The sequence below is a fragment of the Chelonia mydas genome, chromosome 25 (assembly GCF_015237465.2).
Source record: "Chelonia mydas isolate rCheMyd1 chromosome 25, rCheMyd1.pri.v2, whole genome shotgun sequence".
In the NCBI taxonomy this organism is placed as follows: domain Eukaryota; kingdom Metazoa; phylum Chordata; order Testudines; family Cheloniidae; genus Chelonia; species Chelonia mydas.
Genome location: NC_057858.1, coordinates 14655026 through 14671007, shown reverse-complemented (window position 1 = coordinate 14671007; position 15982 = coordinate 14655026). Strand labels below are relative to the sequence as shown.

The 15982-nt window shown below is 42.9% G+C and overlaps 1 protein-coding gene across 1 annotated transcript in view; it reads right to left on the bottom strand.

Annotated features, from left to right (window-relative positions):
- Window positions 1-15982, bottom strand: part of ELL (elongation factor for RNA polymerase II) — an 85882-nt gene that overhangs the window by 17642 nt on the left and 52258 nt on the right. The window contains exons 3-7 of the mRNA XM_037885537.2: window positions 15441-15562; window positions 13449-13612; window positions 10065-10318; window positions 6645-6769; window positions 1153-1249 (exon numbers count right to left, since the gene is read on the bottom strand). Of these exons, the coding sequence (XP_037741465.1) occupies window positions 1153-1249; window positions 6645-6769; window positions 10065-10318; window positions 13449-13612; window positions 15441-15562 (762 nt within the window). The remainder of the gene's footprint in view (window positions 1-1152; window positions 1250-6644; window positions 6770-10064; window positions 10319-13448; window positions 13613-15440; window positions 15563-15982) is intronic.

Below are 15982 nucleotides of genomic sequence, written 5' to 3'. Positions count from 1 at the left end.
AGGATTGTTGTGTTTGCAAGGGGAATTTTTGTTCTCTCAAAGCGCATTTGGAATCTCAGCTCCTTTGATGGAAATTATCCGATTAGCTTTCTTCTTCCAGTTAATTCCCCGCGTTTGCCAACTCAAGAAGGCCCAAGAATGCTTGGTGACAGGAAGTCCTGCTTTCCAGACTAGTTACAATCAGGAGGGATGTGGAGAGGAAATGCACTCTGCCAAGGGTTTATGGGGCAACCACATCACTTCCTCAATGCCTCCTGGTGGCTTTTCAATACTGTTACTTCCTCTTTGCTACAAGGTGCAGGGCTGTGCAGATAGAGGGAGCGATGCAGAAGACTACAAGCAACCCCCAATAAGTGTGCCGCACGCATTCTGGTGCCTGCAGATCCTGACAGATGAAAACAAACCAAATAAAGAATGGCCAATTTTTACTCACCTTAAACTAAGGCCAGTATTATTGCTAACACCACCATCACCTTGATTTTCTTGGATGAAACATACTAGATAAATACTCAGATTTCAGAAAAAGTTCTGCTTGAGAATGAGGTACACAGCAAGCACAGTGAAAGTCCCAGAGTGCGCTGCAGCAGTCTCCACATGGGATGTTACTGAGCAGCAAGCTGGTGCACTATAGAGTCACACCTTGACTTGCCACGTAGTACCTTGCACGTAGACAAGCCCTTAGTTGTGCTTGGGAGCTGGTTGTTACTGGCTGGCTCTAAATTATTGGTAATGGGTCAAATTTTCAAAAAAGTGTTTAAGTTCCAGAAGAGCAGAAGCGCCACAGGATTTCAATAGTTTAAAGAGTAAAATTTTCCAAAGCATTTAAGAGGTGAGGTTAAGCAAACTTAGACTGCTGAACCCCACACAGACAGCCCAGCATCGCATCTTGGGAGGGGAAATGGATTCATGTGGCACTCACAATAATGCTCTACCTTTGTGCAAAGTTTTATAATCGGTTAATCTTCACCACCCTTGTGCAGTAACTATGTCCAGTTTTACAGATGGGCAAGCAGAGGTTAAACCACCTCCCCAAGGCCTAACACTGAGCCAGTCGTTGGGTTTAGACTGTGGTGGCTCCAGACTCTGAGCCCTGTGCTAACCACCGGACACCAAGCTACCCCACATACTAGCCCCGGCAGTTCACCCACCTACCTGAGGAGGGGAAGCGGAGTTCACATTGTCTTTTGGCGGACTCAAGGAAGGAGTGTCTCCCACAAAACTGCTAACATTCTGGGGCTGGCAGAGTTTCCTGAAAAACAGAATGTATGGTGGTTTAGACCCTGTACCTGAGGGACCCAAAAACCCATCAGGTGGCATTGAAGACTTTCCTTTAGCATGAGAGGATCATCTGAAAGTTATTCAGTAAATCTGCACCCATAGTAAAGCTAATGTTTGACATTCCCATGCAATTGGCCTGGAGGTCTAGCGGCAAAAGTAGTTGCAAGCTCTAAGGGCCAGCAGGGACTTTAACATTCCAACGCCGACAAATTTCGTAAGCAGCAATAGGTGGTGTGGGAGAAAGCCCTCCTTACCTCAGGCACAGCGACTACACTGCCCTTAGAAAGGGCAAGCGTGATTCCCAGAGGAGTCAAACCTCTTCAAAAGGAAACAAAGTTTGAGATGTACAAAACTTTGCCCAGTAAAACACTGAGGGCACCACAATATTGACAGAATCTCCCTCTTTCCCCACCATCTGCGTATTCATCACGAGTAGAACAGGCCCATGCAGAGCTTCCAAGGGCTGAGTCAACAGAGCAGTGAGAACCCCTGCCTGAGAGGCTGGGGTCAGCACTGTCTGATGGGGAGGTAGCTTATTTTTTTACACCCTTCCCTTCGGCCTGTTTTCCCTGACGCCTAACCCTAAATATTGCTACTGCAGAAATCCATTCTACTCTCACAAAATTATTCTTGAGGCATGTCAGATAAAACATTCATATTAAAACTAAAAAGCCAAGTGACTGTACTGGATGGCTTCAGTGCGTTCTAGCCCATGCCTGACGACAGACGGATGCCCTTTAGTAATCAGAATTCATTTAGATTCTCACTGACTTTTCAGTCTCGTAGGGTTATGGTCTTACGAAAAAATTAATCAATGCAGAGACATTCTTACCGGGTCCCTGCTTTGAAGGTAAGTTCAAATGTTAAATGGAGTAAATCTCTCTCCATTAGGAGAGCATTTTAGTCCACAGAGGGTGGGACAATTATCCCTTAAAAGTGAGCCACTGGGGTGTTAAAGGGGAGAAGTGGAATCTGTGACAAGAGCCTCATTGGTCTGTTATGCATTAGGCAAATTTAAGGCTCCATAATAAATACTCTTTAAACTTGCACCTCCCAGATGATTGCTCCATTTGCTGCACTTACAGTATTGTCTCAAATAAAATGGTAACCTCTTGCATCAAAACAAGACACTACAGTTCATTTTCACTGCTAAATCCATCCACCTTCTTTTAAGTATCAATCTCATTTTTCTATGCAGTTCCATAGCGCCCAGAGCAAGTTTCAGAGAACATTAACTTTGCCCTGGGACTTTTCCAGCATGATCCAGAGAACCCATGTCTTAAATCACTCAGGAAATAAATGCCTTCTACTGACTCAAGTTGCATCCGTAAAGAAGTTAACTCTGAAGAGGATTTAGAAAAACAAAAAAGGTTTTACTGTAGCAGTTCTGCAACCCACATAGATCTTGGTTACTTAACATGGGTAAGTTCTACCAGAGGAACTTGTTTTTTTCTCTAACCTGAAGCTCTGATTACACTTCAGCAGCTGATTTCCATGTTTAAATGCACATTCTCTTAATTAAGAGATTTAAACTAAATGAAGTGACAAAATAAACCAAACCACCATGCCTCAATGACAGGTTTCAGAGTAGCAGCCGTGTTAGTCTGTATTCGCAAAAAGAACAGGACGACTTGTGGCACCTTAGAGACTAACCAATTTATTGGAGCAGAAGCTTTTGTGAGCTAAAGTTCACTTCATCGGATACATTCAGTGGAACAAATGCCTCAGTGGTAACGGTCACCTCAAGAAACATGCTTGAGTGGACAGTTATTTGTATGCCTATGAAGGGAACTAGTGGCAATGCACAGAGATTACAATTAACTAACTTTAAGTCAGTTTCTCACTGACTAGCCTCAAGTAGGGGGGAGGGATAGCTCAGGAGTTTGCACATTGGCCTGCTAAACCCAGGGTTGAGAGTTCAATCCTTGAGGGGGCCATTTAGGGATCCGGAGCAAAAACTGGGGATTGGTCCTGCTTTGAGCAGGGGGCTGGACTAGATACCCCCTGAAGTCCCTTCCCACCCTGAGATTCTAGGACTCTATGAAGTACGACAACTGCGCCTCCTAAACTAGTCAACAAAAGCAATCCCAGGCCACCTCTCTTTACTGAAGTGAAAGGTGTCCAAAAGGGATAAAGCCACTGAATCCAATGCAGTTTAAGTTGCTAACACCCAGGCCTGGTCTACGGGTAAAACTGAGGCTGAAACAGTTACATGCTCGGGGCCAGGGGTGTGATGAATTCGCACCCTAGCTGTGCCAGCCTAACCCGGTGTAGGCACAGTTAGGTGGGCAGAAGAACGCTTCCAATCGACCTAGCTACCATTGCTTGGGGATGTGGAGTTCCTATAGTGACAGACGGACCCCTTCCATTGCTGTAGCCTGCATCCAGACTAGTGCTTCCTGCAGCACAGCGGTCGTGCCCTTGCTATGCCGCTCTAGTGCCCAGAGCAGAGACATGGTCTCCAAAGACTAAGCTACAACCCAGTGGGAAGGCTGGAAAAAGGAAGCAACACTGGAAAAGGCGAATCAATCCAACATTAATCTGGTTAAAAACAGTTTAAAATGTCTAAAGCTGGGTTATTAAAGCAACTCCTAATCCATCCCAAGCATTTAGCTCCTTGTTTTTATGCTCACTAGAGTGCCGTCAAAGGCTATTTAACAATTGGACAGAACTAAGCAGCAACTGAGGCTACCATGTAAAGCCCTGCATCTGGTGTCTGGGCTCTTTGAGAGTGTTTTTCTACCAGCTTCAACTCTACATGGTTTTTCCATTTTGTAGTCTCATTACCTGCATTGGCTGAGCGGGTCTTTGTTTGTACAGTTGAATACATCCTTTCCAGGGTCTATTTTTAGCTCTCTGCATAACTGACTGCCACAATTCGAGAAAAGCAGTAAACACTTCTCTGCTAGGGAGAATCAACCTTTTTTTTTTTTTTAAAGCCATACAGACTAAGGATAATTGTAATTTTCCATTTAACTATAATTCAGCATGAAGGATGTTTAAATTGGTTACAACACACCAGTTTGAGTATTCCTAAGTATGCCAAAGAACATTCAGTGTTACAGATTTTGTTGGTTTAAAAAGTCCCATCTTCAGGCCAACTGTGCTTTCAAACCATGGAAACGGTTCAAACCAAAAAGCTGTATTTTACATTAACCAAAAATCACAACAGAAATAAGCCTCAAAACAAGTCCAAATCAAGCCTCTACCTGCACAATAAACAGTACAGACTGGGGAAAACGTGCAGAAACCAGAAGTGGGACTATAAACCCGTAGAACAGAGTAGAGTCCCCTAAGAGAGATCTGCAGGGCTTGCTGTAATTTAAGGAGTATATCTGCAAAATACAGGTAGGATGAGAGTCTCTCTGTGTACTCCCAGACGGAGGGAGAGACTTTCAATCCTAGGGACAAGTACCTGATGAAGTGGACAGATTCTAACAGTCTGCTTACTGCCCTCCTGCAGCAATAAACATGTTTTCACTCTTTCTGCCTGCCAAAGAGAGGTTCTAATCCCACAGGCTTTGATGAGGCAAAACTCAAAGGCTTGAAAAAACAGCTAGAAACAGAGAAGCCATCCTAGCTGCCTCTATGAGGGGCTGCTAGTAAATAGGGACATGTACAAGGTAAGAGGCTTCTGTCCAGGTGGAGTCCTGGACAGCGAAGGCTAGGTAAATGGGCAGAGGGGTGATGGCTGCCATATGCAGAGCTACATTGCCTTGTTTGCTTTAATCTCCATCCACATGAGGTTTAACATGATTGATCCTGAGTCACAGTTAACCCTGGGGTGACCCTAGGTTACCTGGCACAAACTTGTAGCAGAGCAGACACACAACTGAGAGACTTGTGTTTGGACACAAAGTGTGTTAAATTGTGCTAGATGGAACAATCTATGTTAAAACACGACCAAAACCTGCTCACACAGATACAGCTCAAGAGGATTAAAATAGAAGTTGCCATAAAAAGACAGAGGCACTAAGGGCAGGGGAACATCCAGAAGAGCAAGGAAAGCAGTAGCCGAGAAGCATGCCAAGGGCAGAAGGGGGAAGTCACGTCATTGGATAACCTGTCCTCAGGAGAAGGGACTAACAGAAGTCTGTGCACAGAGGACAACAAGGCAACAAAGTGACATGTAAGGGGAGAGGCAGAGAAGGAGAGGGGAGATTAAATGAAGAGCCAGATTTGATGGAGAACCACCTGCCCCCACTAACTAAATTCTGTTAGAGTTCTAAACAATCATTAACTTCCCATCTAAGGAATGGCCTTTTCTTTCCTCCCATATTTTTCTGTGGCTTGTGTTTCCATTGGTTAAGAACACAGTGACATGCACCTTGTGAAATTCCTAAGTTTAATAGAGGGACTGCTTTGGCAGAGCTCCAACTGTGTCCCCATAGGTGCCGCACTTCCAGGAGGATTATGCTCGCCTCAGAGGCTCACTGCGACCCTCCATGGAGCCCTTCTCTCTCTAGGGCCAGGGTACAGTCTACTGAGCCCTTTTCATCATAAGCCAGCAAGGACATTGGTGAGAGAACTCCCACAGTCTCCATTGGTCCTATGGGCTTATTCAAGAACAGTTTAGCCTCCTGTCCTGACAGGGGCCTATCTTCCCCTCCCAGGAGGTGTTTCTGTAGTACCAGGTTGGGGGGAACCTGGACCCACCCTCTACTCACCAGATTCCAGCCCAGGGACCCTAACGGCAGCAGCTGTTGGCAGCCGACCTTTCACTGCCAGAGTTGCTACAGTTCCCTGGGCCGCTTCCCCACAGCTCTCCCGCTTCTCTCTCTCAACACCTTCTTCACCCTTACCTTAGGGCTCCCTTTCCAGTGGCTTGAGAGTGTCTTCATTACCCAGCCCTTCAGCCACACTTCCTCTCCTCTGGCTCCCCTCAGGCTGACCAGAGTGAGCCCTTTTACAGTATCAGAGGGGCCTTAATTAGAGTCAGGTGTTCTCATTAGCCTAACAGCTTCAACTGACTCTTTGCAGGCTAATTGGAGTCAGGTGTCCACCCTAGCCTGGAGCAGCCCCTGCTCTGGTCAGTCAGGGAACAGAAAACTGCTTCTCCAGCAGCCAGTATGTCTGCCTTCTACTACTCTGCTGTACCCAACTGGCCTGGGTCTATCACACTGCAAACAGTTTTGATGCACATTCTTGAGCACATTCACCAGCCAAATTTAGTAGCAGACTAAACAGGCTGCATGTTAGAATCAAATATTTGACACTATGGATCAGATCTTCTGCCTGAGGTAGTTCTATTGACTTCACCGAGCTACCCTGATTTACACCAGCTGATCTGGCTCGCTATTTATAGGCCCAGGTTAGTAAGAGATCCAGCTAGCAGACGACATCACAAAAAAACGTGGAACAATTACCGAACAAGTATCCTCTTCAGTAACTGCTGATCTCCTTCCGAGTAGCCAGGCCAATCTTTCTGTACATCTTTGTACATACCATCTTTCAATGTAAAAGTGCTGTCCTTGGCACTCAGATTTGCCACCTGAAATAGAAAAGTAATTTGTGAAAAGCCATTAGAGTCTGACTTTCAAAAATTTTTACAAAAAAATTCAAAAAATCTGGATGAAAAGCTGCAACAGATTTAGTGAACCAGTTATAGTCACAGGTGTCAATAAGCACCAGGATTAATATTTGCTTCCAATTTATTTATCCAACTGTGTCTTCTCTTGTGTACAGTGGCAGCACAATATTACTAGCACCTAGGAGCCCCAGCAGATGTTAATTTATTAGGTACATATCAAATTATACTGAGATGCAAGTATAAAAAATTAAGGAGACTACAAATGGCCATTCAATACGGACAAAATAATCTGGGGCTGCTCCAACATGAGTTAAGGGAAACATCTGGAAATAGGCAGACAATTTATCAAGGCTGTCCAACACCTAAGATGAAGCTGCATATCAACGGATATACAAACTGTTATGGTGACAGCTTTGTTCACAGCTGCCTGTAGACAAAGTTTCCCACTGTAGAGAGGAGTAATCAAAAATAGAAAAGATGTAATAGTCTGGAAGGGCAGGAGAAAGAATGCTTCCCTAGATACTTCAGGGTCCGCACAATGTGGTTTTATGGCATACACTTCTAGTTAAAGTGACCTGCTTAGTTTCATGGGAAAAGAAGAAGTGGTCATGTTGACAGCTACTACGAGGAGAGAAAGCAAAACCTACCATTAATAACTTGTACTCCAGAGCTCAACAAAATAATCACCTCACCCAATAATCATATTCTGTAATTAATATAGCACATGACCTTGGGAAGCTTTTTGCATTTTGACAGAACCTACCACAGAGATTTCCTATACACAGAGACCATTCAAGGCCTAATGGGGAACTCTGTTGGAGCCAACAGAAACATGTCAGCATGGAAACAACTTAGGTTTCCCCACTGTAATTCATCTTTCAGCAGTTAGACGGAAATTTTAACTCTCAGCTGCAATTACCTTCTCATCTGAAAAATGCAAGGTTCATACACATTTATTAGTAACTCTTACACATCCAGGGATCATGTCTTTGTAAATACTCTAAATGTCTCTACAGCCTGTCAGAGGACTGCAAAGCACCTTCCGAAGCAACAGTCAAGGATCACTGTTCACTTATGGGATGAAGTACTAAGCTCACTTTTACAGAAAGGGAAACTGAGGTACAGATGTTAAGTACTTGTGCAATGTCATGTTTACAAATAGGCAAAGACAGGAAGGAAGTTTTGAATTCCATGGGTTCTTAGTTCCCTGCTCTAAAATAGGCTGCACTTTAAATTTGGACATGTTCAAAACTATCAGTTTGAGATAAAACATGTTTTCTAGGGTTTACCTAGTTCTGTAGAAGCAGTTACATTTTAGGTTGTCTTTATGGATTGTAAATCATCTTGACAGCACACTGTATGAAATGTGCTATTAGATTATCCTCACAAAACGATAAATTACCCCCGTAAAAAACAAAGTGAAGGAGCAGAAAACATGACATCTAACAAGAAACACTATGTGACCATCTCATGTACAAAGTTCTAGTCCAGGACTGAACATTGCACGTTTTGCAGATGAGAGATAAACATACAATTGTCAGTTTACATGATAAATACTTCGTTTTTCCTTTCAGTTTTATCAATGTTCCAAAATCCTGAGCCAACCAAAAGATGAATTACAATGTATGTTACATTTAAAATCACACGGTAATGTCTGATATGGAGAAAAAAAAAAGGGAAAAAAAAAGCCAGTTTCTGCTTCAGAAACTCCCCCAAAATATCTTCTACCAATACCCAGATCATTTCCCCCTGTTGCACCAACAGTGTGCCAGGTACTGTACAGACAGGCCCCGCTCAGAAGGTCTTATAATCTACTCAGAAAAAGTTCTCAGGATTTTTTTAAATTGCTTTCCACATCAGCAAGTCCTGGGAACACCACAGCTCCTGAGACCTGCACGCTCCCTTCCCCCAGTAGTATCTTTTGAGAAATTAGACTGTACACTTAATACTAGCACAGTCCTGTGTAGATAAAACAGCAGAATGAACGGACTCCCAGACACGTTTGGGGAAGAAGTTAACACAGCCTGTGTTCTGTACTTATCGGTTTGCTTGAGGATGGGAGCACCACCGCTGCTGAGAGGTAATACATTTACAAGTGATCCATTTCCAGCCAACCCAGAGTTATCCCTAATCATGTCCGTAGTGTTGTGACTACTAGACATAGCAGCAACCTGCTAGAGGTTTGTGACTATATTAGTAAAAGATTACAGCAGAGATGGTTCACTGAAGTTACGCAACATTAAGACATTCAGGAGGTTAAAAAACTCAGAACGGTAATGAACATTGAGGCAGTAGTTCTAGTGGATTAAAATCCAGATTGAGAACCAGTAACGCCAAAGTTACAATCCGAATTTGACTAGTAACTCGTTGTATGCCCTTGGGCGAGCGATTTCACCTCTGTCTCAATCTCACCAGCTACAGATGGGGGTTAACAATTCCAATACCTAAAAGACAGGGATGTTGTGAGGTTTAATTAATTGTTGGTAATGTGCTCTGAAAATGTAAATACTATAAAAGCAATAAAGATAATTATTACAAATAGCACATTCAGCTAGCACAAATAAAGTTGGAGTATTCAGGCTGGTATTACTGAATTGGTACAACTTGAAGACATTAACGACTGGTATACATGAAAACATGACTAGCAAGAAGCTGCTTGATCTTCAATGTTAAACAATTTAATACATTTCTTTAGCAGTAAAGGCGTGATTTGAGAGACGCTGAGGGACAAAGTGAGCAGGGAACATTCTCTCTTTTGGATGGAAAATATTGCATATGCTAATTTATTGACATGTTATTGTTTTGCATGTATTATGAACACCTCTGAACCCTATCTACCATAGTTCATATCAATTCATACTCAAGTGTTAAATGTTTGCCATAAAGCCATAAAAGCAAGGAGAGGTCACAGTTCGGTATTAAATACACAATATACTGCAATGCAATTTGAAAGTGTGGCGGTGACCAAAATGTCTGCTCTTAAAGTGGTCCTAATTTGGTAGATAATTTATACAAATTGATTATAAACCCCTGAAAGTGAAAATGTTGAGAGGCTGCTAATGTGTCTCTAACAAAGCCAGTATAATACCGCAACCTATCCCTTAGTCGATTCTTACTAGGCACAGCCACTGAAGAAAATTAATCTATGGATCACATCAAAGCTGCAGTTTAAGTATGGCCTAAGACAAAATCTGCCAACATTATGACACCACATTTGTCTTAATGATTTAGGCAAACATCTAGGTAGGACACTAACCTGTTGCAGGAGGCTGTCCAGCAAATCCTTGTCCTGCTGAGAAAGTCCATCCTTTTGCAACCTGAGAATAAGTTCAGGTTTCTTATAAGGCTTTAGTGCCAGTAAGTGCACAACCCTATCTTTGAAGGGTCTCTGAGAAATTGCACTATTGCCTCTCTTTATTGCACTGGCGAGGTTGACTGGCGTTGGCCGTTTCCTAGAGGGAACGGCATCGGAAGCTCCTGGTGCAGGCTTACGCAACTGAACCTTTTTGCCTAAAAGGAGATGAAAATTTAGTGAACTGCAGGAGTCACCTTGCGAAGTCCAGTGTTTTGCCAATGTGCATATGTACATAATAAATTCCAACATGAAGCCCTGATAGACAACAATGGAAGACTCAAATACACATACTCCTGTGCCAATGGAAGTCCAGGACAAACATTCTGCGAAACCTAAGATTTAATCCAAGCTTGTAAAAAGGAACTGGAAGTCCAAAGCAGCGTCATCACACATGGGGAACATGGTTATTATTAGCTACAAACTTGTAGAACTTCAATTCTCTGCTCACCAGTCCTACCGTCTTCACAATGTTCTACATCCCCACTGAGACCAGCCAGATTTTCCCTGTGAAAAGGAAAGTCCCACAATTGCAATGTAGAGCAGCACTGTCATACACAGTGATAAGAGCAGAACTGGTCAATGGGAGGCTCCCCCGCTGCTGATCTCAGCTGAACTGTTCTCCAGCAGATGTTTCTGTTTTTAGAACAAGAGGAACTTTATGGGTCTGGTTCCACAAGCCCTCCCCCTGAGAGCAAATACAAGGACATGAATGGGTCTAACCCGTGCATGCTAGTCTAGTTGTCTATCATACTGACTATTTAATGTGACATTTCCATTTAAGTAATAACTTTCAGCCTCTTAATGAGCATTTGTGTACACTTGAGAACTGTAAAACAGATTTTAACATTCAGTTCAAATCCCCCAGGAAAAACTTCCTCCATTCCATTTTGGGAGTTTTGTTTTTATCTATTTCCTTTTGATTATACCCTCTGGGCCTCAGGTTTTCCAGCTACCACGTCAAGCCTGAATTTTTTTTTTAAAACTGGAAACCCCCCCTTCGATGTGACGCAGAGGCAAACTGCATCGTTGGCTGGAAGATCAGCCGCCCCTCCTCCTAAAAAAACCTGGGTTGTTTCCATATGGAAAACAAGGGCTTTCTTAATGAAAAGCCAGATTCTATTACTAATCATAAATGTGCCCCCATGACAGAGAATACAGTCAAGAGAAAAGAAAACAAGATAGCCAAAACAAGAGGCAAAAGTCTTCATATCTTGCAAAGTTTTATAGAAGCCATTTAAAAAATTAACAGCCATTTTAGTTCAAGCAAACAGAGTGAACTGATCTGACATAAATGAAATCCAGCTATTTATTCCAACAGTTTTTGGAGATCTTATTTCAGCATGGCAGTTCTCTCTGCTTAGGAAACGATGTTTTCAACTGAGTCATCGGAAGATGCTGCTGATTATGTGCAATGTTTGTCTAGTCTACTCAAATGTAGGTTGCATAAATTTTTTTAAGCCATCATTTCCTGGGTTCTGATTACACACAGATTGATGCAAGTCACTAAAGGCTGTTCCACTGGTGGGGTTGAGTGAAGACAAATAGGGAGAGAACCAAAAAGTCCACACATGTTGTTAAGCAACCAGAAGTTCAGAGGTCGAACAGGATCTAATTTCTAGAAATAGGATAAGAACTGTCATTAACAGACTCATCAGGTTTCCAGAGCTTGCTTGTTTTTTGCCAGGAATCAAACACCAGAAATATGTTTGTGGCATTTCCATTTACAGCTAGGACCAAGAGGTGGAGAGATGCACACAAAATATACCTGATGTTAAACCAAACCCTTTTTAACCTCAGCAAGTGTTCTGTTCAAGGGTCAGGCTTATCCAGACTGCTCTAATTTTCACACTTAATGAGAAATTATTTAACTTCTTCATAGCAATCAGGTTGAGCTGCCTGAAATCACTACATATACATGCCTAAGTGCTGACCCCCTATAATCTCCTGTAAACATTAATTTTTAAAAAATCAGCTTTCCTTCCTCTCTTAGATCATATAAAGTCAACAAGTCACATACATGCTTGAGGATCCTGCAAGTCAGATGCAATGTGCATCTTATATGATGAGGCTACTCTGAATATGCATCTTTTCCCCTAGGTTGAAGAGCAGGACCCCAGACCCCTCTTCCTTCCCTTTCCTCAAATATAAGCCTGACTACTGTGCTCCCAGTCCCCCCTCCCCTGCCGCAAACATTTTGACACTAAAGTCTCAGTTTACACAGTAAACCCCAGCCCGACCCCAACACTTGCTAGCTGTGTTTTCATTTTATAGAGGGAAAATTTTAAAATTCTTACTAGAACTTCAGTTTTATTATCCTTTCTTTCTGGGAAGCTGTTTGCTCATGAGCCCAATGACTATCCCTTTACTCTTGTGGTTTTTCAAATATGAAGAGTTAAACAAAATTATTTTCTAGAGTACAGGAAATCAATGAATTTCCGTCCTGATTACTATCTTAATTCTCAGCTTTGAGCACTTGGCTGATAAAACTACGAGTGAAGATCAATCCTACATTCTGCAACTCACCATTCTGTACACAGGCATCCTCTGTGAGGAAACAAGTCATCAGATCACATGAGCTGGGAGAAGAAAACCAACTGACTCATAAAAACGGAGGCTGGGCCTTCTGGGTTGCACTAATTGTTCATGTATGGCAGTGGATAGGGATCTGAGCCCAGGGAAAGCACCTCCCCACTCCAGTTTGGAACCCACTAATATTTGTCCTGTATCTCTTCCTTCCCAGTAGAGATTCTATCTTTCAGCTTGAAAGGTAGAACAGTTTCTTCCATGGCTGCAATTAACACCACTACCTTAATCCCTTTGTTGATGAATACAAGTTCAGCCCCCAGATGACATTTAATGGCTTTCCTTTCACTGCAGATGCATCCCAGGTATGTGGAATAGCATGGGTGGTTCATTTTAGTGTATCTGGTCAGTCGGCCAGTACAGAAACACTTTTTGTGAAGCAGTACGATTTGGTCCCCGGAAACAGAAATAAAGAAAGACTCTCAAAAAGCAAACTGTAAGGCCAATCCTCAGCTGCCATCTAGGAACAGAACGGTCACTGAATATCTGACCACTAGCTCTGCTATGTTCAGCATCTTTACTCTAGAGAAGTTACCAGACCCTCATCAGACACTACCAGATACTGTTTAAAAGAAAGATTTGTGATGTCAGGTTTGGCCCGCAAACCACTTACAGTCAAGCCTTGCATAGCCCAGACAAACACTAACAGATGCATCCTAGGTGGGAACCAGGTACCGCTCCAACAATCAAGTTGCTTCTTACCTACATATCTCCCGCCGGGTTTAATAACTATTGCGCTTCGGCTGCGAGTTTCCTCCTCAGCTTGTGCCATGCTCTGCCTTGCCTTCTGGTAGGAGTCATCAGTAGCGCACACAGTGATTTTATCCTGTATGCTTCCAAGACAGTCCAGATGGATATTACCATTGCTGTAAAAAATAAATGATATAATCAGATATTCCTAGGATTAACATACATTTCGCTGTTGGCTAGTAAGTGAGCCACGGAGAGACCTGAAGTTACCTGAAAGCAGCAGTTCACATCATGGTCTTTTGCTAAGTGTCAGTTCCTTATAGAACAAACCATACCAACATTTTTCTGTATATGCAGGGGAAAAAAAATTTACAGCTAGCGAGCTACTCAGTTTATTATTTCAGACTCCTGTCAGCAAATTATTACAGAAATAATTACACTCACATGGCCATGCTTCATCTAAGCAGCTCATATTCTCGTACAAATATGAATAAAGCCTAATATCCCTGTAAGATGACATCTTCATTTGCCATGTGGTTAAAATGACCTGGGAAAAATCACAGGAAATCTGTGGGAGAGCCAGGAATAGAATCCAGATCTCCCAGCTCCCACTCCTATCCCTTAACCACAAGACTATCCTTCCTCCACAGAAGATTTCTGCAAAATGGGTTCAAGAGAAAAACTTGCTACGCTCCAGCAGCCACTGAGCAACAAGCTGTTACTGACAGAGCTGAACCCTGCCAGAATAGTACGAATGGAAAATTCAATGCAATGGTCTCTGATGCAAGCACCTCAGGACTAGTAGATGCTTGAACTTTCCAAGCCACTGGAGAATTAGGAACTTTTTCCTGTGTTCGTCACTGGGAAAGCGTCAGTAAAGTCACTACAGCTTTCTAAGGATAAGAAAGGTAGGAAATTACAGGCATAGAAAAGGATTGTAGCCCAGACACTTAAGCCCTCCTGCAAAGCATTAACCTAAGAGAATTTCCAAGGATCTCACTGAGAGACCCATTAACCGGTCACTTAGTTCCCAACCATGTTTTTCAAAGGCTCTGTGCACTGTAATGGAAAGGTGTTCTCCTTCACAGTGCATCCTCCCCAGCCCAATTCTCACTAAAGGCAGAGCTCTCCCTGATCCACACTACAGGGCAGGGGGAGAGAGAGGAAGGGGGGGTGGGAGGCAGCACATGCTTGTTGATCACCATACAGTGCAACTAGCCTGTGTCTGCCCCAAGTGAGGCTGAATTTGGTCAGAAGTTTTTTCAATACATACTTGGCTGTGGAGGCTGGGATTTTCAAAAAGCACTCAGTACTTCACTAGCTCTGCTGCCACTGAGGTCAGTGGGTTTTTTCCATTGACTTGTGCACTTTTGAAATCTCACTTGAAAGCTTTAGAGGAACACTTTAAACATAAACGAGCACTACCTACCCCTGGAGCAAAACTGTCTCCAAAACTACTGACTGATGTCAGACATGAACAGGAATCCCTGGCCTTGCCTAAAAATCTCCCTGCCACCATTTAGCTCCATTAATTATAGTGAAGCAGGATACTTAGTGTGCACAGGCCACTGGTGGCCACCAGCATTTTAGTCACCAAGTTTTCTAGATCTGCCGCTGTCAGAGGGGCTAGTCAGTGTGCGGGTTGCATTATTAGTGGCCAGTCTACATTAGCACCTCCACCATTGCTAGAGCTGACATTTTAAGAAAAAGAAGTTTAACAGACACAGAAGAAGCCTGTAAAACAACAAAAGAATGTGGAATGTGAAGAGGACAGGGGCATTCTTTGAACCTATCTGCAAAAAATCCAGGAAGTGGCTGGGACAGGTAGTCATTTTTCTGTGCATGACTCTCGGCACACACGAGGTCCCACAAAGGGAAAGCCTCCTTGAAAAAATAAAAACTTACTTTAAAGGCACATTTACATTTCACTTCTCTTCATAATGCAAGTAAAAAACCCTCATTCTGAGCAACAGGATTTCTTTTCCTTTTTGATGTACCACTCACCTGGATACATACTGCTGTATACAGTCAAAACTCCCCTGGGGGCTGTCCCTGCCAATATTTGAAAGATAAAACATGAAAGTTCGCACTTCCGTTTGGCAGTCGGGCCTGGGAATAGTGATGTGCTGTTTGGAAAGAAAAAAAAAGTGGATCATTGGGAAGTCTGCTCTACCACAAACACAAGACATTCAGAAGGTCACTTAGTGCTGTATTTCTCAAAAGTCATTTTCAGCATTTAACACAGGTAACATTTGTGAATTACGGCACAGAACACAGGAATGAAGTCAAGCAAAAGGAGCAGTAGTAAGGCAGTTTCATATAGTTAATGAGCATTAACAGTTGCTTCTGTCTTCCCTTCTCCAGCCGAACCCCAAGTCATTCTCTAGTTTTATTTATTTTCTCCAATTATACAGTAACAGAAAATGGCAGTCTGGTCTTGGTCACAGAAGGGTAAGATGTGTGTGAGATTTAGAAATAGCGATGGAATGAGGGAGAAGAGCATTATGAATTTTTACCAGCAAATTCAATCTAAGGCAGTAATTGGC